This window comes from Sceloporus undulatus, chromosome 9 (genome assembly GCF_019175285.1).
Source record: "Sceloporus undulatus isolate JIND9_A2432 ecotype Alabama chromosome 9, SceUnd_v1.1, whole genome shotgun sequence".
Classification (NCBI taxonomy): domain Eukaryota; kingdom Metazoa; phylum Chordata; class Lepidosauria; order Squamata; family Phrynosomatidae; genus Sceloporus; species Sceloporus undulatus.
In genome coordinates, this window is record NC_056530.1 from 623,831 (window position 1) to 645,693 (window position 21,863).

The following is a 21,863-nucleotide window of genomic DNA, read 5'->3' on the forward strand; positions in this document are numbered from 1 at the left end:
ACACATTTCAAACAGCTGCCCGGCTTCAGAACTGAAACTTATTAAAACTTATTAAAATCTGGAGTATGAGGAGTAAAACCTGTTTCTAGGGCTGAGTGGGCCAAATGTTGTTTGGTCTGCTTGCACCGGAGCTGGACTTTGGGCTGTGCGATGTCCATGCAAATGGGGGGAAGCCATTGCATTTGGCCCGTGCAGACAAGGCCATTGTCTGTGTATGAAACAAACATGCGTTTGTGAGAAGACTCTGTTGGTTCAGTGAAGTGTCTGGTCTGTCCTCCTGTTTTGTAACCCTGTTTTCTTCAGGTCTGACTTAGCAACCGATCTCTGCTAAGCCTGATGAGTGAGTCATCCCTGGGCTTGGCTGCTTGCGAGGCCAGTATTGTCAGCACTATCAGTAAAGAAGGAAACAAAGGCCCCTGCCTGCATAATTTGCAACCTACAGGGAAAGAAGCTGGATTTCAGGCATGGGAGAGATGCAATGAGGCAGAAGCACCTGGGTCCCGTTGGAGACTAGCTTACACACACATCCTGTTGATTCAGTGGATCTTTTGGCTTGGTGCATGTTCTATCACTTAATGACTACCCCATGTGTAAATGAGCCAGTCTACTTTTAGCCCTCTTTGCATTATGACTAATTTTAAGTCAGCCTTGTGAATAAGTCCATAAAACGTACTAGCCTGCAACTATTTTGCTGATTCTGTGCTGAGCGTAGAAGAAGGAATGGAGACTTTCATCTGCCCTCCATAAACCTGTTCACTCACCTGCATACAGTTGGGGTGACCAAGATATATGGCTGTCTTAAATTGAATGTTTTGATATATTCAGATGCTAGTCCTGAAGTAATATATATGTATTTATGAGCCCCCACTGATATACTCTACTCTTGTTTTGGTCAGAATTCCACCCCATGTCACCAAGCCTGGGAGAAATTCTTCAGCTGGGATCTGGTACTTTAGGGTAAGCCCAGGTTATGCCAGGGCCACACCCTAAAGGTACCAAATCCCATCTGATCTTGGAAGCTAGTTAGGACTTGGATGGGATTCCACCAATGAATACCAGGTGATATAGGCAAAGTTTCAGAGAAAGGAGCTGGCAAAACTACCTCTTGAGTATTCCTTGGCTAAGAAAATTGTATGAAATTCATGGGGCCGCCATAAGTTGATGGGTGATCTGAAGATGCACGCACATACACACACATGTAAGGGGTTCACCTTGGGACTTTTTAACATGTGCCAAACGTGTGATCTTCCCTGGAACCTTTGACCCCTTTCTTCCTGTTCTTTTCTCATTTGGCAATGGCTGTTGTGGAATATGGACTCTTAAGCTTTGCAGAAATAAATTAATGATCTGTTCTGTGGTTTTTGTGGCTTTCAAGAGCACATTTCTTCTTCCTTTGCAGGCTCATTGCTGCCGGGGTGGTGATGCGCCCTTACGTGGAGGCCAACATCTCCCATAAATCCCACACTACTATCAAATATTTCCTGAAGATGTGGAGCAGTGTCAGTGAGACTCTCATCTTTATTTTCCTTGGTGTCTCCACCGTAGCTGGGAAGCATCACTGGAATTGGACTTTTGTCATTGGCACCCTGATTTTTTGCTTGATTGCCCGGGTTTTAGGTAGGAATGGAAAATCATTTTGTTAGATTCAACAGTTCTGATAAAAGTAGTTGCTGAGACTCGTTGCAAGAAGAAATACATCTTGCCTTGAGAAACTGTACAGTTTCAAGGCTTGCGGGATGCTATGGAGGAACGAAGAGTGCACAAAACAAAAGCATATTTTAAAATGCGAATGGCTAAAAATGGATACAGCTGAGTTACGTATGCACAAACATGTCAGTGAAAGAAATGAAGGAAAATGCCTGGCTTACGTCAAATGTATAAATAACCGGGCATTAGGAAAACAAATGCACATTAAAAAAGCATATGAATTTCAATGTGGGGTGGAAACTTAGAGTCTTATAACCAGATACAAAACAGTGGCAGGATGAAAATGGGGAATTGATTTGGAAAAGCATTAGTGAACGTTAAATTGAGAGTTGTCACACCTGTAGTTTTTGATGAGCAACTGAGGTGCAGAGATGAATGACGGATGGGAAGGAAGATTTCTTGCCTGCCGTTTGGTAGTAATTAGTCACAAATAACACATTTCAATACCATTTGGCAATCAGTTAAGCATATCTAAATTATATAATGCTTTAACACAGCAAGGGATAATTTTAACCCATTTGCAATTTAACTGTCACTGCTTTTAATTACTTCTGCTGTGAGGAGTACATTTCTTCACTATTCTGGTGTGTCTTTCTCCACAGGTTTGATAGCTCCAACAAAACCCATAACTATTGTAGTTACTTTTTTGAATAACAAGGATGCTAAAATTCAGAGACATAGCCATATTAGTCTGGAACAGCAGTATGCAGAGAGAAAGAAAAAGTTAGTTTTGTTGTGTTTTCAGCTATTTTAGAAGTAACTTCCCAAGTTGTGTCTAGCTATGTGAGCTTGAAAAGGGCCAGAATAGTGAGTAAAGTGTCTGAATACATTAACTATATTAAGAACTGAAGGTGTTCTCTTCTGTCTTGTCCATATAATCATTATATATAATAAATATAATAGTTATAGGAATCTTGTAATACCTTTAAGACTAACTGTGCAAAATAAGTTGTAGCATAAGCTTGCGTAGACTTGGTCTACTTCCTCAGACGAATGTTTACTCCATGCATTTGAGGAAGTAGACCAAGTCTAAGCAAGCTTATGCTACAACTTACTTTGGAGTTAGGAAAAGGAATTTTCCGAAGTTGGAAGCTGACATAAAGCCAGTAACATTCTTCCTCCATAATACCGATCAAGGCTGTTTCCTTGAACTGTTTCTGCATGTAGTATTTGCCAAATTTCTTCCTTGCCTTCATAAACCTGGTACAGTATCTCCCTGCCTTTTGTTCAAACCAGATTGTAGCAGTCTCTTAAAAAGGAGCTGCTCATGGTTCTGACAATATGGAAGAGAGAGGTAAGGCACCAAATAGTAGCACTTTGTCACATCTCGTAGTGGTGCTTTCTTGTTTGTATGAAATTTGGCCATTTTGAATAAGTACAAGTGTTGATGCATTCCTATGGAGCCTTGCCATTTGGGTAGTTTTCAACACTCCCTGTCTTTTCATACTCAGGTGTCTTGGGGCTTACTTGGTTTATCAACAAATTCCGCATTGTGAAGCTGACCCCGAAGGACCAGTTCATTATTGCTTATGGTGGCTTGAGAGGGGCCATCGCCTTTTCCCTGGGTTACCTCCTTGACTACAAGCATTTCCATATGAGAGAGATGTTCCTCACGGCCATCATCACCGTCATCTTCTTCACAGTCTTTGTGCAGGTGAGACTTCATGGCCCTTCTCTGTGCCAGGTCTGGGGAGATACTAGTCACAGCTATTGGACAAAGCCTGGCCTACTTCTGCTGCAGAAGGAGATGGTAGAATATTGAGGTGAGAGAATAGTAAGGAAGCCTTGTTGTCTTTCCTTCTTTTTAGGAGAAGAATGCCATTTTTTTGGGTTTCCCCCAAATGAAAACAGAACAATAAAAGTGATAAAATTAAAACAACAAGAACAATAATAAACTCCCACCCGAAGGAAAAGCTTTCTGCATCAGTTTACTCCCTGTAATGCTAGACATTTTCTTTTCTTTTCATATTTATTACATTTCTATCCCTCGTTTTCTTAATGAGGGCAAAGTTATGAACATGTCCTACACTTTATCCCTCCAACTACCCGATAGGATAGCTCAGGTTAAAGGAGTGACTATCTTAAAGCGAGTTTAATGGTTCAGCATTGACTTGAACCTGGCTCTCCCAGATCCCAGTTCAATATATTGAGAACTTTACTACATTGGAAGCTGGAGCAAGTAGCAGTAAATGTAGAAAGTTGCTGTACAGAATAACTATGATCTGGAAGAAGGAAGAACCTTCATTGATGATGACGGTGCTATTATTTATCTTCTGCATAGTAGATGGGTGGACATTAAGATAGTCATTCTACACAGGCTTGTATATGGGGTTGCCAGTGTGAAAATGGAGATGGCATCTGTCCCTTCAATGGTTGTGCAGAAGGGAATTTCAGCTGGTGTTGCCTATTAGCTAGTTGTGTGACAAGCGACACCAGCAGAAATTCCCTTCTGCACAACCATTAAAGAGACAGATGCCATCTCCATTTTCACACTGGCAACCCCATATACAAGCCTGTATAGAATGACTATCTTAATGTCCACCATTAAAGATACTGATGCCTTCTCTAGTTTTCAGTCTGACAACCATATTTATGTACTACTCAATATGATTCCTGACTTGTCTTGGAGATTCTCATATTCATATATCTGGCAGTCTTGTTGATATCTTGGTTACCCCTGAACTAGAGAAGAGATGTAGGCATTAGATACCAGTCACTCCTAGAAACCTTAATTGCAGAGTTTAGCCAGTTTGCTGGCTTTCTGAGGAGCCAGAGAAATAAATCAGAAAGGATGATGCTTCAAGTGCAACTGGAGGAAGACTAAGAATGGGTCCATACAAACACTTGACATATTAAGGGCCTACTGAATCTAACCAGGCTTGTTTTTTCACAGGGCATGACCATCCGTCCTTTGGTGGACCTTCTTGCGGTGAAAAAAAAGCAAGAGACCAAGCGGTCCATCAATGAGGAAATCCACACGCAGGTAATGCTTCTTTTTTCCTTGGTGGTGATGTGTCTGTGTGTGTTTTGTGTATGCGCCCATGCACTTCAGGGACTGCTCTGTTGACCTGTTTCAGTACTTTTCTTCATATCTCTTCTCCAGAGCTTAAAAGGAATATGTTACAAGTAATCTAATTCCTCCCGTTTTTTGTAACTACGGCATAACAGAATTTCATTTCAAACGTAACACAACAGTGGTACCACTTACTTTGTATTAGTGCAACAGGTAAAGTATTTTAATTGGTTATTTTTTTAAAGTTGCTTTTAAAGGACATTTAAAGGCATTTTAAAAGTTGTTCTGAGAGAAATTTTCCAATTTTTCTTATCAATCCCTTTTAAAAACCTTTTAAAATTTGACTTTGGGCAAATCACTGTCTTTCAACCGCAGAGGATGGCAATGGCAAACCCACTGTGAAGAAACTTGCCAAGAAACCCCATGATAGGTCTGCCTTGGGATCGCCATAAGTCGGAAACAACTTGAAGGCACACAACAACAGTAACACATACAGAGTTAGTGGGATATAGTAGTTTGAGGGTCGATAACAGTCTGATGTTTTCCACCTAAATCTGTTCCTGTGCTCTGTTCCCAAGACTTAACCATTGCTTGACTCAACCAAGCAATGCTTGGAACAAGACTCTCCTGCCACCAATGGTCCTGCCTTGGCACTGCACCTAATCTGGGCATTCTCACAAGTGTGTTTCAGCTTGATTCCAGATATCTCACCAATGGCGGACAGTGGAGGTGGGGTGACCGAAGCCCCTGATATCAGTTAGACTGGACTCACACCAGTTTTCTGGTTTTATGCCTGATCAGGTTTGAGTGTGAGAACTCTTTGTTAGTGGCAGAAGTTGCTTTTTGTCTCCTGGATGAGAAGTTAATCTTTTGTCTTCCAGATTTGCAAACACAGAATGCGATTTCTTCAGTATCTTGTACTGTAGTGTTATTTCTTTAGGTTCATGTTGTTGCAGTTATTTTGGGGATTGCACTGGTGATACCATGTTTCCAACTCTTGGCAACTCTGAGACACGAACAAGGTGCCCAGTCATGCTAACAATGCTGGGCACCTTGTTCTGACCTTAGAGCGATGCACTTGCAGTAATAGTAGCTCATGCCTTGGGATGGCATGGGTAAAGGCAGCCACTGCCAATACTACGAAAAGACTAGAAAACCTACTGCAAAAGGTGAGTTAAATAAATGTGGTGTCACTATGGTAGTGCGGACCACACATCTTGGGGCCACATGCAGACTTGGGCTTTGACCGTTCCTGCTCTGAAGCATTACCCAAAGGCAATTACGTTTTGCAACAGCCTCCTGGGAAACTTTTATATTTTTCTTTGTATGGTATGTTCCAGGTTAAGTCAGCTGTGTCAAACCCGTGGCCTTCCAGATGTTACTGAACTACCAGTCTGAACTATCAAACTTCTCTGATGGTTGTAGCTGATGGGAATTACAGTCCACCAAGCTCTGGAGGGCCACAAGTTCCCAGGCCTGGCTTAAATCTTGTGGGAGAAAGTGAGATAGGATATGCAGTTGGTGTACAGTAAAAGAAAAACGTATGTTCTTTCTGTTTATACAGTTCTTGGATCATCTTTTGACGGGGATTGAAGATATATGTGGCCACTACGGTCACCATCACTGGAAAGACAAGTAAGTGCTGGTAATTCAGAAAAAAAGTAAATAAAACAGGTTTTAAATCTACTTTTCAAAATATATTTTAAAAGGTGAGTATATTATCTGTATAATATAGCCACTTTCTAAAGGCTTTTCGCTTAAAACAGCAGCATAGGTAGACCAATATATCATGTTACCAATATATTTCAAACCACAACAGTAATTCATATTGGAGTTTAAATTAAAGGGGAATGACAATTGGAGGAGATAATCATTTCAGCACAAAGAAGGTCTATAAAACCTGATTTAAAAACAAACAATGAGGAAAAATCTCTATTTGCTTCTTTCCCTTTCTTCCTCCTTTTCTTTTGTATGACATTTTGTAAACTGCAAGGGCTTAAAAACCTGCGTAAAAAGAGGGAGAGCTGTTTCTATGTTTACATCTTTTCCCCCTTTTCTCCTTTCCCTTTCTCTTTTGTGTCACGTCTTTTATGTTGTAAACTTTTATGCTCTATATACAGAAGTTACTCTAGGAGACTTTTTCAGCGTTAGAGAGGGATTAAAATCCTTGCAATAAATACATACAGGTCAAGACTAAAAAGACACTGGCTCTCATGAACACCAACCATGTGGAAGCTAAAGTGGTATCAAAGTGCTAGAATTATGTAGTGCGAAAGAGATGTTAGTCCAATATCTAAAGGGTACTAGATCCCACCTCAGTAGGTTGGCTGGAGTCTTAGTTTTTCATTCACAGTTCAATCTAATTAATGTTGACGTTTTGTATGTTTTTAATTGTTATCTTTTTAATGTGTAAGCCACCTTGTGTCCCAGTCTTGGGGGAAAGGTGAGATAAGAATAAAGTTTAAAATAAATAAATAAATGCAGACAATGCAATTTTCTTTTTTAATCCCTCCTTTTCTGCTTCCCCCACCATCATTTTGCTTCTGCCAAGGTTGAACCGCTTCAACAAGAAGTACGTGAAGAAGTGCCTCATTGCCGGGGAAAGATCCAAAGAGCCCCAACTAATTGCCTTTTATCACAAGATGGAGATGAAACAAGCCATTGAGCTGGTGGAAAGCGGAGGAATGGGCAAGATCCCCTCTGCCGTCTCCACAGTCTCCATGCAGTGAGTACTATCCTGAGAACATAGAAGATTGATTCATTATGGAGGTGGATGGAGTGATTTTCAGGATTCAGAGCACTCTGTGCATATTGGTTTTGCCCTAATTCAAAGCAACAAACTTGTAAAATTAGTTGGTATTGTGATTTTGATTTTACAGATGTAGATGTGCAGTGAATGAGAGAATAATAGCATACGCTGCTTAAGCTCCATCCGCACTGCAGAAATAATGCAGTTTGACACCACTTTAACTGCCATGGCTCATTGCTATGGAATTATGGGAATTTTTATTTGTTATGGCACTGGAGCTCTCTGACAGAGAAGGCTAAATGTCTCACAAAACTTCAGTTTCATAGTATTGTGCCCTGGCAGTCAAAGTGGTATCAAACTGCATTATTTCTGCAGTGCAGACGCAGCCTAAGTGAGTTTATGGCATAGGTGAGATGTGAAGCAGGTAGTTCCTGATTCATAGCTTAGCCACTGTGTCATCTGTCATTCAGAAGGATAAAATGTCCTTGATATTTGTTTGTTTCCTTAGTTATGTTAATATCTCTCCAATGAGATCATGGTGGAGAACATTCCTCTTCTCCTTTCCTATTTATTCTCACAACAACCCAATGAGCCTAGATCAGGCTGAAAAAAATTGAGTAGTCCATTCACTAGGGACTAGATAGTACTCACTGTCCCAGGATCCAGTCCAAACATTTTAATTCTTACAAGCACATACCGGATCTCGGTTTTACTTTTGAGTCATGTGTAATTTGCTTTGTTTACAAAATTTGGAGCCTTGGGGAATCTGAAGCTTTGAAACAAAAATAGAGAATGAATTAGTTTGAAGGTAAGTTGCCCAAAGAAAGTAGTGGAAGAGAGCACAGGTCCATCTTGGGCAATGGAAACTGGATACAACTCCAGGTTAGCAATTCATCAGAAACCCTATCCATACATGTACATTGCAAGTCAGGTTTATTCATTTAAAATATGTGTATGTTGCCCTTCAGTGATATTTACCAGGACAGTGTACAAGAATAATCTAAAAAGCTAGTAAAAACAGCTTAGGAACACTAGGGAATCTTATGTTTTTCTTGTAGCCGGAATCTTTTGGTCAAATGAGACATTGAGAGAGGTGTGTATTCTCTTCAGTTAGCATGTTTTCTTTCTCAAAATGGTATTTTTTCCCCAGGGAATATGCATCCTGCAGCAATTCAGAATTAGCAAGTCTGATTGCTGAAGGATATATATTCTTGGAGGAAAACCCATCTGAGAGACAAAATTGTTAACTGCAGGGAATATGTGATCAAACTTCAAATTAAGCCCATGTTTACTTTGTGATGATGAGTCACAAAACAAGACATGCCAAATGCAAGATAGACAGTTGAGGACAATCACATTCTATGATAAGCTTCTCTTCTAAAAACAGGCTTAAACATATCGTCTCATTTGACCTTTTGCTGCTCTCTGAATCTTGCAGGAATATCAACCCAAAAACCTTGCCGGTGGAACGCATCCTGCCAGCTCTCTCAAAGGACAAGGAGGAAGAGATTAGGAAGATTTTGCGTACCAACTTGCAAAAAACCAGACAGAGGGTAAGAAAAAGGACCTTGTTAGCATCTGTGGTCTGGAAAAACTGGTCAGAGTATTTCCAGTGTTGCTTCTCATGGGGTTCTCCTGTAACCCTCGTCTAAACAGAGGCTAATTCTCACAACCAGACAACATTCTGTGAGTTAACAGGCAATCTGGGCTCATGGTAAAACAAATGGATGATTGTTTTATTGTCCAGACAAATGCAAGACCTTATATCTAGGCTGGGAAACATATAGCTCTGCAGATGTTGTTGGACTCCATCAGCTTTAGTCACCTGCTCAGCCAGTAGTGTCAGGTTCATAGGAGGTGCTGTCTCAAAACATCTGGAGGCCATAAGTTGCCACCAATGCCTTTAAGATGACTAAAAAATGAGCAGTGATGGGACTAGTGGGGCTGAGTGCGGAACGTAAGGTCACCAGGCAAGAGAGATCAAAATTTGTGTCTGGAGCAATGATATCCTGAGTGGGAGAAGCAGCAAAGCATGTGCAACAGAAACCAGTACAACATGAATTTCTTGATCTGTGCAGCCTTAGACTTTACAGAAAAAATTTGCTGAACAGTGGCCTTGTTGACCGGCTCTCTTTCAATGGTGTGATGGTGAGAGTTAGAGTCTGCCATCATCTGGAAGGCTGAATGTTGTACCTGCTTGCTCTTTCCAACTCACTGCTGCTGCTTTTCTAAATATTAGTTGTGTTTAATTCCCATGAGATCTGCCATAAATGGCTCTCTCCTTTCAGGCAGGTGAGTTTTTGTACATATAAATATGTGTACACATGCCATACATGTCTGATTTGTTTGAGTTTCATTCTAGCTACGATCATATAATCGGCACACCTTGGTGGCAGATCCTTATGAAGAAGCCTGGAACCAGATGTTGCTAAGGAGGCAGAAGGCTCGGCAGCTGGAACAGAAGGTGGGATGATGGCAAGTCTGGATTTAGACTGAAAGGGATGCCGATAGCTTGTGGAAATGTAGCCCAAGGCCTTCCTTCTCAATGACTGACAAGTTTGAAGCATGTTTCAGCAGTTGCCTTTAACACTTTTTACTTTGTTTTGTTGCCATAATCTGATTATGCACTAAATATTTCCAGGCTTTAACTCTCAAGACTTGGAGAAATTAATTTATGAAAGATACTCCCAGAATCCCCAGCATTGAACTTCCTGGTGTTTGGGATTCTGGAAGCTGTAGTTTTTTGTTTTGTTTGTTAAATGACTTCTTCAAGCTTTGTTTTGGATGCTTTCAAGTGAATGGTTGGAGGGTTGAAGGAAAGGAGAAATTGGATGAATTTCTGTAGGTATCAGAGTGAGGAACTGTTTATTCAGCCCAAGAACCAAATTCCAGCCTGAAAAATGTCTTCAAAACTATATTCCAGTTGTGGGCAGGGTCAGAGGCAAAGTTGGCATGGCCAAATGATGTTGTCCATTTTAAATTTAATGGCTTATTATCTAGACACCTCTGTCCTCTTGTTTAGCTATGTTCACTTGGTATATAATGTCTGGCAACCTGTTAGTGACATATGCTGGCCTAAGTCTGCTTTATGCCTGTGTATCATATTAATAATAATAGAACAAGATAAAACGTTGATAGGTACGCACTGCAGTTAAACTGAATGAAGAGAAGCAAAATTCCAGGGCAAGGGTTTTTCCCTTTGTGGGTCAGTTTTGTGTGGCAGAATGCATGGAGGGAAGGCATTTTGAAAAGAGGTTGAAATAGCCAGGCCAAAGGAGGATGACCTTATTTTCATCACAGAGAGGGGGAAATCAGAGAGGAGACACCAACATTTTGTGGTGGTGGAAGTGCCTCTAGTAAATCTATCTGTTTCTGATTTCAGATCAACAACTATCTGACAGTGCCAGCACACAAAATTGACTCGCCGACCATGTCAAGGGCGCGCATTGGCTCAGGTGAGAAGGGACTCACAGAGACCATTTGGGAATAAATAAATTACTTAACGTAATTGTTCAAGTACTGCTGTACTACTTAACGTAATTGTTCATATTGCACAGAGTTTGATTTAATGCAGGGATGGACATACTTCAGAGTCAGGGGCCCATTTTCAGCACCTGCCAACTCCGCATGGGCTGCACTATGATGCCACAATTTTTCACAACTTGGGGTTGAAAACAGGTCCCATTGAGTAATATTGGAAGGGGGGGGTCTTAAAAATAGTTTTTCTCAGGTGAAACATTTTCTCGGGGTATCAGGGGTTTGGGGGGTGGGATCCAAGGGGATCCAGAGATCACACAGAGCCTCTCCAGGGCTGCATGCATCCTGCATGACTCCCACCATAAGCTCAGCATTGTAGACAATTCTGAGAGAAAAGCCTATGATTAAGTTACCTATATTTTTAACTAATTTGCAATTTGAAAAGTGGTCTATAAATGGGATGATGATGATGATAATGATGATGATGATGTAAAGCAGGGGTGAACATACTGTGGCCTGTGGGCTCCTTGTGGCCTCTGGATCCTACTTTTATAGCCTCTGAAGCTTCCCACCAGCCTCCAACCCCCCAATGTGTGTTTTGTTTTTTGGATTGGCATGATTTTCAGGCCACTTTTATCCCAAAACCACATAGAAAACCTCCCAAACAGGTGAAAATATAGAAAAAAATACTTCTACCACCACAAACCCCCTCCCCAAATAACTCCATTTGTTTTCATTGAATTCCCTCTCAAAATGGTGACAAGAAGTAACACAATCACTTCTTATCACCATTTTTAGAGAGACTGCAGAGGGAAATTTGGTCTTTCTGTGGGTGTGGGTGGGGGTTCGGGGGGGGGGGGGTCAAGGGGGATTGACCATTCACCCCCACATAGTTGCCCACCCCAGTATTAAGAATATACTGCCACATGCTGCAGGTGGACAAGAGGAGTGGCAAAATGTTGCGCCACACTAGAGAAACCTGCAGAACAGACAAATCCTGTTGAATCTAGGGAAAGGAAGCAAATGGGTCCCTATCCCAAAATGTTCTGGTTGATTCATTTCTTTCAAGCCAGAATATACCATTGTTAGATCTCGAGAGTGAAACAACACCCCCACTACACTAGGGATACGGTGGGCCTTAGATCTCTATAAAGAATGGCTTCTCCTGCTAGTGCTTTCTTTTGCCTTTCTGCTTTCTTTTAATCAGACCCTTGCCTATAATTAGGACTGCTGCTACTCCTCCTCAGCAGGTAATGGAACCAAACCCAGCCATCCCTGCTGTGGTCTGTACAAGCTTACCCACCCACCTGTTTCCCCCCTAAACCAAGAATGAATCCTAGCTGCATCCCAGCTTAGCTGTTCTACCTACTTAGTTTCCTATCCCTTCCTCTCTCCTCAATCACCCTTCATTTTGAACACAGTGTGGGGTCCTGTGTCTTTTTGTATTTGCCTAGTTCTGTAACTTCCCAGATGGTGTGCTAAAAGGGCCCACCAGTCTACCACTGAGAACTGCTCATGGGCCTGAAAAATGAACAGAATTAAGGGCTCCAGCATTACTTACCCAGAGGAGTCATTTCTACCTAATAATATCCATGAGTAACTTGTAAAAGCACTTTTGAGAATATCTTCTCTCCACCAGTGAGTTCCCACTTCTTTGGTGGACTCTTGCATGCTGGCCACTACCTTAGCTGACATGCAATCTTCATGAATTTGAAGATTATGCTCCCTACATGTGCGTGGATATATACTGAGGTGGGCACCAATAGCCTTCCAGACATTTTTGCCACACAAGTGCCATCAACCTTGGCTAGCATAGCCAGTGTGGAGCCATGGGAGTTGCAGTCCCAAAATACCTAAAGGACTATAGTCATGTATTCTTGATGAATGTGCGAACAGTTTTCTTCCTCGCGTGAGCCCTGATGTATCCGGGATTGGATCCTTTTAGGAAGGAATCTTTTGGGCATATACCCATGCAGTGCAACTGATGCCAGCTGTGTGTCAGATGTGCACATGGGTCAGCATGTAAGTCATCATCTGGTGGTGAAACATCTGGGCATGTTTTGGGATTTCTCTTCATGCATTCATACCAAATACACAAAGTAGACTAGAGGATGGTGCTTGTTAAATGTTTGATCCACCAATCTGGCCATGAATGTTCCTAATTGAATTGATTTGAGTCTGGTGTCCTTCATCAGACTTTGGTGTTTGAAATGTTGAGCCCAAAAGAAGTGTTTTTAAAAAGAAAATTAATTTATGAAGAACAAAGAATACAACTGACATAGCCTCAGTAATAACATTACAGTTTCTCAAACAAAATACACAAAGATAATTAGATCTGTGTATCATTGCTGACTGTTAAAATCTGTATGCGTGTATCTGTATCAGGTTCAAACATTTTGTAGAGCAAACTGGCATAAAACCTCTCCCTGTTTCTTCTCTGGACAAGCTGCTGAACAGAAAGAAGCATGCCCAGATGAATTCATGCAGAAACATGGGGAAGAGTAGGAAGGTCTCCCGTCCCCAATTCATCCCCTTCCAAGATCTACTTTTTCTCATGGGAAAATCTGAACAATTCCAGCACCATCTTGATTTGTGTTTCTTGGAATGGAACAAAACAGTTCAGTGTTGTTTTTTTCTCCTTCCCAAGACTGAGCAGTATTTTCTTTTTTGAAAGTTTTCATTCTGCCTGATTAAATGAACAAACATTTGGGACATCAGTGGAAGGATCAGATCTTCCAGCACCATCCAGTCAAGAAGTTAATTAATCGGACTTTCTCAGAATCACAATAACAAGGCTGTACACTGAAGCTAACCTTAAAACTGACATCCAATAAAAATAGGCAAGATTGTGAAGTGTATTTCACATTTGTTCAGATAATTAAGGTGTCTCATGACGTTGAGTCCACATTTGCAAAATGTGAAGGATCTCGTGTTTATGTGGGTGCCTTCAAGTCACTTGTTGACTTATGGTGACCCCATGAATTTCATAGGGTTTTCTTAGGCAAGGACTACTCAGAGCTAGTTTGGCCAGTTCCTTCCTCTGAAATATGGCCTACAGCACCTAGTATTCATTGGTGGTCTCCTACCCATGTAGTGACTAGGGCTGACCTTGCTCCTTAGCCTCATATACACTCCTAAAATTCAAATGTCCCCACAGTACCTTTGGGGGGAAATGAAAGAAAAGGCACCTCCTCTGAAGATCAGTGATTATTACCCTCAAACACCCAACTTATTTTAAATCTCTGTGCACAAAATTTTAGTTAAAAAGGAGGCTCCTTGGGAGTCAGGCATTTGGAAAATGCTAGTCTTAGTCTTCTTGTCTCCTTCTCTTTCCAGTGGTGCTTATCTTCTTTCTCCTTTTCCAGACCCTCTAGCATATGATCCCAAGCCAGATTCGGAGAATCTCCCCATCATAACCATCGACCCTGCCTCCCCACAGTCTCCGGAGTCTGTTGACCTGGTGAACGAGGCACTGAAGGGGATGAGCCGCCTCCCGCCGTCCCCAGAAGAGGACGAGGATGAGCAAGGGCTAGTGATGAGAGCCAAAGAGCCTTCCTCTCCGGGTACGGATGATGTCTTCACCCCTGGAGCTGGCGACAGCCCTAGCAACCAACGGATCATGCGATGCCTGAGTGACCCTGGGCCTCGGCCGGACCCCGAGGAGGGGGAGCCCTTTATCCCCAAAGGGCAGTGAGCCCTAAAATGCACTACTTAGACCCGACTTGTAAGGGGGAGTTTCCTGCACGTGCACACAAACACAGACAACTCTCTCATACATATCGATCACGGACGCTCTCCTTTTCTTTTGCTTTTTCCTTCCTCTATCTCTCCTTCTCCCCTTCAGTCACTCTCTATCTGCTTCTGTTTTTTTCTTCTTCTTTTTACTTTGGAAACTTTGTTAGACTGTGAGAGCTTGTCCCCAAGTGGAACATATCTCATTCCAGCTGGGCAGCTTTGTGAAGCAAGCGACAGCTCTAGAAGTCGTCCCAATCGCCTTGTCCTGGAAAAAAAGAAAAGCTTGTTTCGTCCCATTGAAATAATGTCTTGGCCAGGATAAGGGTGTGTTTTCCGCTGCTCTTGCCTCCTTCCACAGTAGCAAGAGACCTTCTTTTATTTGGATGTGTGAAACCTCTTCTCCATTTGCACTTCAGAGAGCCAGTTTTGGTGGTGGTTCGTTGGTTGTTGCTGTTTCACACACACACACACACCCTTCCAAAACACACCGAAAAAGGTGAAGAAACGTTTCATTTTGCATCAGGAATTAGCAAAAACTTGCATTGGCCCAGTCCCTCTTCTGTTTTCCTGTGGATTGATTGTCACAGGAGAGATATATCTGAAGAAAATCATGAAACTAGAATTTCATGGGATTTTGAGTTTGTCTTTAACGTAATACTTGTAATACCTGTACGTTAGCTTGTCACCTGCAGGAATTAACACTAAGAGACCTCCCAGCTCCTCCCGTAAAATAGTTTATGGACTCTCTGTGTTATTGGGGCTTCAAGCCCAGTTGATAGCTGTGGTTGCTGTTTTCTAAATCGCACTTCCAGCTTATAGGGAGTTCTGCACTGCGACATCTCACCCTCATTTGAAATGCCACACTGTCCAACACAGTTTTCTGAACTGGGCGACGGTTGGAGCTCTGTTTGGAAAAGCGACTGTTTTGGATGACAGTTCCCACAATCTTTCAAGCCACATGGCCAATGGCATCCACAAAAAGTAACTTTTCTACGCTCTGGGTTGGGAAACAGCTGGCATTCCAAGCTTTAGAGTTTGGAGATTTCTTTTTTTAAAAGAAAAGCTTTTCATAAAGCCATAAGTTATTCTAGCCTTTTGAACTTCCAAACCTAAGGTCTCTTGGTGCGTTTATGTCTGCTGTTTCTTGTTCCTGTGCTTCTAATTAATGAAATGAAAATGAGCAGTTTGCTAGATTCTAGGATGGATCCGTAGATGTCTTGCAGCCCTAATGGTTGATCTTATTCCAGATATAGTGGTTATCTGGGTAGCATTGGCCTGAGAGGAAGCATGGCTCTCATATACAAGTCAGCGGCCCATATCTAAATCAGTAGATCATATGTTCTCTCTGCTGATCACTCCACACAATCCCCTTTCCTGGAGTTATTCACTCTTTCTCCTTATGATTTAAATAACCTTTTAAAAGAAGCACTCAGTGAACATTTTGTTGACCAAAGATGAATACATGGTTGTACATACAGAATTGCTGCTTCATTTTTTTTTATAATTTTTAAAAAAGGCAGGGAATCTTTCTCTTAAAAGATGGTAAATGTTTCCACAAAAGGGCAATGGGGTGTTAATAAAGAAGCTCACTGTCCCTGCTCTCAGGGCACATCTACTGTGTTTCTTTCTAGCCAAAAGTTTTTATTTTTCCCCCCTCTTTTCTTTTAGGCTTATACTCTGAGAGCATCACATTTATTCGGTAGTTGGGTTGCGGCTTAGCCTTTTGAGCAATACCTGGTCCAAAGACGATGTTATTCTAGCCAGTTGCCTCTTCTTTATGACGTATGGAGCCAGCATGGGCAGTGGGGGATTCTGGGAATTCTGACCCAAAAGGTAGCTTCCCCAAGGTCTGCACCTGTCCCAAAAAGAGCATCTTTGTAACTGGTTTCTGACACATTGTTCTCTTACAAACCTTTTGCAACTCCACTTCTTGCCTGCCTAACACCTTCTGACTTTTCACTCCATCCTTTGCCCTTCATAGCACCCGCCACAATGGGCATTACCTTTCTGTAGAAAAGGACTGTGCAAGCTTTGGATCCTCAGGTATTTTGTCTTGCCATCCCTGTGAACCCCACCTAACATCCTCCGTACTGTAGAAGGTGCTAGACTTCCTCATACCTTTTCCAACCTAGCTTTTCCTTCTTCCTCATCTCTCCTTCCACCACTGTCTTAGGTTTCTGAGAATCCCAGACTCTCATTACCTTGGGATGTTGAACTCTATCTCAGTTCTTGCCCATCAGATTTATATATTAAGGTGTGCCATCAATTAGTCTATAACCAGAATAAAATCCACCTTTAGAAGTAATGGCAGGGGTCATCTGGGAGTTGTAGATGATTTGATCCCCAGTGGATTGGAGTGTAGGTTGTGGCCAGAACTTAGAAAAGTTCCTTTTTTAGACGACGCAATTCCAGCTACCCTGGCTTGAGGATTCTGGGAGTTGCTATTGTCCAGCAAACATAATATTTCCAAGCTCTAGAGGTGGGTCACAAAGGCCAAATGTCACTTTCAGAGTATAAACAGATAACTTGAGCTTTATTCAGGGCAGTGGTTACCAAACTTTGACCTTCCAGGTATTTTTGGATTTCAGCTCCCAGAAGCCACAATCAGTTTGGCCAAGAGTCAGGAATTCTGGGAGTTGAAGTTCAAAACATCTGGAAGACTAAAGTTTAGGAACCACTGATTTAAATATCAGCATTGTGTTTTTAATTAATATATAAAGGGCAGCATGAAGACCAGCGAACTGACTCTATTTCCCCCAGGTTAGGGTTCCAAGCTAGCTTTTGCCATGTGCCATGCTAATTTTCTGTTTGCAAATTCTTATTTATGGGAAAGCATTCAGTCATGCCTCTTACCCTGGCATGATCTGCAAATAGTTTAACCATACCATGCGCCACTTGGCCCTTAGCCAAAGATGTCTTTATTTTGCAGGAATTCCCTTTTGCTTCCATGCACCTGAAGAGGGAGAAGCGTGGAATAGGGAGAAAAGCCTGATCCAATGAGGTGGTTTTCTGGGACACAAACCACCTCTTTAGGGCAAAGGTAGAGAACCTTACAATACAGTTCTCATAATTCTTTACAATTGGCTTTGCACTCCCCTGTAATCCCCCAAAAGAGAATTACCACTTGCAGAATTCTTCTTTAAAACATGTTCTGCTGTGTTCTTTCATGTCTCCCCAAAGTTTCTTCCTCCCGTGAAGCTAGGAGTAGACATCCAGCCATTTTCTGTTCTGAGGAGGATAGAGTTACTTATGTTGGGTCATGGAGGTGGAATCATGACTCCTGGATCTCCAAAGTTAGCCCACCCCAGCTTCACAGAGTGCAACATGTTGGCTTTTCCAAATGAAGTAGGACCCTATTTCTGTCCTACCTCAAAATTCTGATCTCTCAGTCGGATTCCAAAGTCAGCTAATCATATTTATTTTTTTAACATCTGAATTTTTTTTAAGGACGCGTGTACATTGTGTGCATGGGCCTGGAAAGTAAGGTAGAGTGATGGGGGGGGGGTGCGTATATTCGTCAGTTTTGCACTTTAGAGTCCAACTCTGGATATTCTTGATATTCTTCAAGACTTCTTTCCAAGGAGTGTGCCCTCTTTGAGAGCCAAGCTGGGGCCTGCTGACCCTTGCCCAGCTAGATCTTTGGCTTTGCCCTCCCGCCCTGCCCTTAAAAAAGGGAGGCATTCCTTTCTCCCTTCCCTTGCGCTGTGCCTTTTTAGCCATACAGTGTCTGCCTGCGCAAAATGGTGTTGTGAAGTTGCCGCTCTCTTTGTCCAGCGATCCGGGGCTTGCTCTCTTGTTCTTCAGCCCGGAGGGCTAAGCCTTGGCCCGTTCATCGCTCTGTGTGCGCTTGTCTGTCCTGCCATCTGAACAGAGACCTACCCACCTTTTCCTCCAGCACACTTGTCCCCACCGGCATTGGGGAGGTTCTGCAAGCGGCACAGGTAAGAGAGGGGCTGAGCGGCGGAAAGGGGGCTCCATCTGGCTTGCCCCCTTCCCTCTCCATGACTCTGCGCACTCTCTACCTTTTTGTGAGCTTTCCGGTGCTCACTGCTTCAGGCTGAGTAGAGGCCAGTAGCCTGTATGTGCGTTCATGTACAAACGCTCTTGTCTCTGGCGGGGAGCCGTTAAAGCAATGAAAACTGTTGTATAAAAAAAATGTGTAAAGAGAGTCTTTTTACATAAATATTCTAATAAATGAATGTTTAAATTTTTAATGGCTTGTGAGGATTCTTCCAGCTTCCCTCCAACTATTCTCATTTTTAACATTTCCCCCTTACATAGTGAGGCCGTGTTCTAGAAGAGTTTATTTGTGATGTTTTCTGATCTTTCTCTGAAGATGCCAGCCACAGCTGCTGGCAAAATGTCAGGAATAAACACTTCTAGAACAGGGTCTCATAACCCAAAAACTCCACAAAAAAACTGTGGATGCCGGTTATTGAAAGCCTTTGACTTCACATTTCCCCTTACAGTCTATTGCACTTGCACCCTGTTGTTGTTGTTGTTGTTGTTGTTGTTGTTGTGCGCCTTCAAGTCACTTCCGACTTATGGTGATCCTAAGGCTGTGTCATGGGGTTTTCCTGGCAAGTTTCTTTAGAGGAGGTTTGCCATTGCCAACCTCTGAGGCTGAGAGAATATGACATGCCCAAAGTCACGCAGTGGGTTTCCATGGCTGAACTGGGATTCAAACATTCTCCAAAGCTCAATCCACTACGCTATCTTGGCTGTCTTGTAGTCCACTACGGCTTCCATACTCCCAGACCATGCTAGCTTGGGATGGTAGAGTATGCCATCCATTGGGAACTCAAGGATGGCAAGTGTGGCTTAACAGAAACAACCATTTATAAACCATCAAAGCTACAGGGCACATATCCAAGGAAGCTATCACATATCATATGAACACTAGGTGGAACTCTTTCTCCTTGAATTGTTATCCAGCAAGTGAACATACGGTAAGCATTTTTTAAAAGCTCTGCTGGATTACACCAAAGGTCTGTATAGAATAATCTCTCATATAGAGTGTGGTTTTTAAAAAGAAATACCATGCACAATTCTCATCTAATTTCAGAACATTGGTGCAGAGGATGAATTGTGTATAGCTATTGTTACAGACAGCACTGAGTCACTGTTCGACACGTAAATACAAAAATTGGATCTCCTGTTATTTTTCCTTTTGAATGTTTTGTAATGTAATGCTCAGGTGCCACAACAAACTACAAATTCCAGGGTTCCATAGGATGGAGCAGCATCTGCAGCCAACTATAAATGTGAAAATGCTGCTTCTAGACCTGGCTTGCTTGGTCAAAATCACATGTACAGAAGGACAGGCAAGATCCTCTACTGGACCAGCCAGTGCCAATGCTCATAGTTCAAATTCTGGCACAGTGTTCCAGATTGGGCAAACCTTAGTCTGTTCCAGAAAGTGACTCTTACACTCCTACACAAGAAGGATCACTTAACACAGATTAATGTATGCTCACATTGCTTTGTGCATGTAAAACATCTTGATGAACCTTAGTGACCTGAAGAAAATTAATCATATATAAAAGTATATCATGCAATGCTGGAGTCAGCCATCCCCTGCTGTATATCGATGTGTGTTTGCCAACGTAAAGGGATGAGGTTATGTGGCAAGTGCACATCTCATGCAAGCCGATTTGACTACAGTATATGTGTCACCTTGCAAATACCTTCATCTATTGACATTGTTGCTTACTCCAAAAGTAAAGCTAGATTCTTGGATTTTTGTGAATTTTCAACTATGTTTTGTTTTTTTAAACTTCTGTAAGCCACCTTGAGTTCCAAATTGCAAAAAAGGTAAGATAACAATAAAACAATGCTTTAGTGATTTAGCCTGAATGGGGACAAAATGGGAAAATTGGCTAAGACTGTTTTGTTTGTTGGATATCTTTAAGCAAGCCAACTTATTTCATACATATTGGATGAATATATGAACTGGAAAACAGATAACCTTGAAGGGGCACTCTCTATTCATGGCTCAGAAAATGCACACAAAAATGTTTATCTTAATAGGGACTAGGCATAGAAAATCTATTCAGTCCTTGCATGCAAAGATCTCCCCTTGCTGTGGGAAAACCATGGATATTCTTCTGTAGTGTTTCTCTAAGGCCACTGTCACACTGCAGAATCAATCCAGTTTGACACTCTTTCACTGTCATGGCTCCATCCTATGGAATCCTGGGATTTGTAGTTTGTTGTGGCATCAGAGCTCTCTGAGACAGGGAGCTAAATATCTCACAAGCCTACAAATCCCAGAATTCCATAGCCTTGAGCCATGGCAGCTGAAGCGGTGTTAAACTACATTAATCCTGTAGTGCAGATTCAGCCTGTATTCAAACATCTTGAAGTGTCACAGTAGAATTAATCTGCATAGAAGAACAAGTCTTTTTGCACAAAAATCCTGCATAGGACACAGTAAACTTTCTTTTTTTGCAATAAACATTTTTTTCTACACCAAAAATGTACAGGTTTTCATGCAAAAAGCCTCTGTATTTTTTGACACAGAGTAATTCCTCTGAGACATTCAAAGATCGGAAGAAAACTGGGCACGATTCTCTCTGTTCAGTCGTTCTTTCTGACAGGGTACCTCAGCCGTTTGGGAAACCCAGTTTTCAACCTGGGAATAAACAATATTCATTCTATCTAATGGGGAAATGCATTGTATTAGGTGCAGTTGTGTACGAACCTTCTTATGCCAAGAAGGAATTGTATACAGAAATATATGCACATTTTTGTCCATATTTTTTTTAAGTTGTACACTTACTGAAGAAATTGGATAGAACATCTAAAGGACGTTAGCTCTCTGCCTGCAGCATCATTTTTTCTACTGGAGCCTTGAGAAAAACTCAACAACATGACATTTTTCTTTAACAAGAAGGCCTGGTACCTGAGCTCAAGGTGATCTGCTTTCTGTTTGTGGAGCATGCAGTCCCCTCCGTGTTTCCCTTCCATGGAAAAGTTGCTGAGGCCACTGGAAATTCATGCCCTTTTGCAGGCCCACAATACAGGTGGCACTGGATGGAAACAAATGCCCCTGCTAGTCCTTGCTGTTTGCTCTCCAACTGCCAAGGGAACAGTCAGATGTTTGCTTACCTTTTGAATCACCCTGCCACATTCATTTTTCCAGCCATCCCTTATTATTAAGGGACCAGCAGTAACTGAACA

General features: G+C 42.0%; 1 protein-coding gene across 1 annotated transcript in view; it reads left to right on the forward strand.

Moving 5' to 3' along the window:
* The window catches only part of SLC9A1 (solute carrier family 9 member A1), a 75,101-nt gene extending 56,206 nt beyond the window's left edge, over positions 1 to 18,895 (forward strand). The window contains 9 exon segments of the mRNA XM_042440345.1: positions 1,400 to 1,617; positions 3,159 to 3,361; positions 4,601 to 4,690; positions 6,285 to 6,355; positions 7,272 to 7,445; positions 8,908 to 9,022; positions 9,832 to 9,933; positions 10,852 to 10,924; positions 14,312 to 18,895. Of these exon segments, the coding sequence (XP_042296279.1) occupies positions 1,400 to 1,617; positions 3,159 to 3,361; positions 4,601 to 4,690; positions 6,285 to 6,355; positions 7,272 to 7,445; positions 8,908 to 9,022; positions 9,832 to 9,933; positions 10,852 to 10,924; positions 14,312 to 14,640 (1,375 nt within the window). The 3' untranslated portion in view covers positions 14,641 to 18,895.
* The last annotated feature ends 2,968 nt before the right edge of the window (positions 18,896 to 21,863 follow it).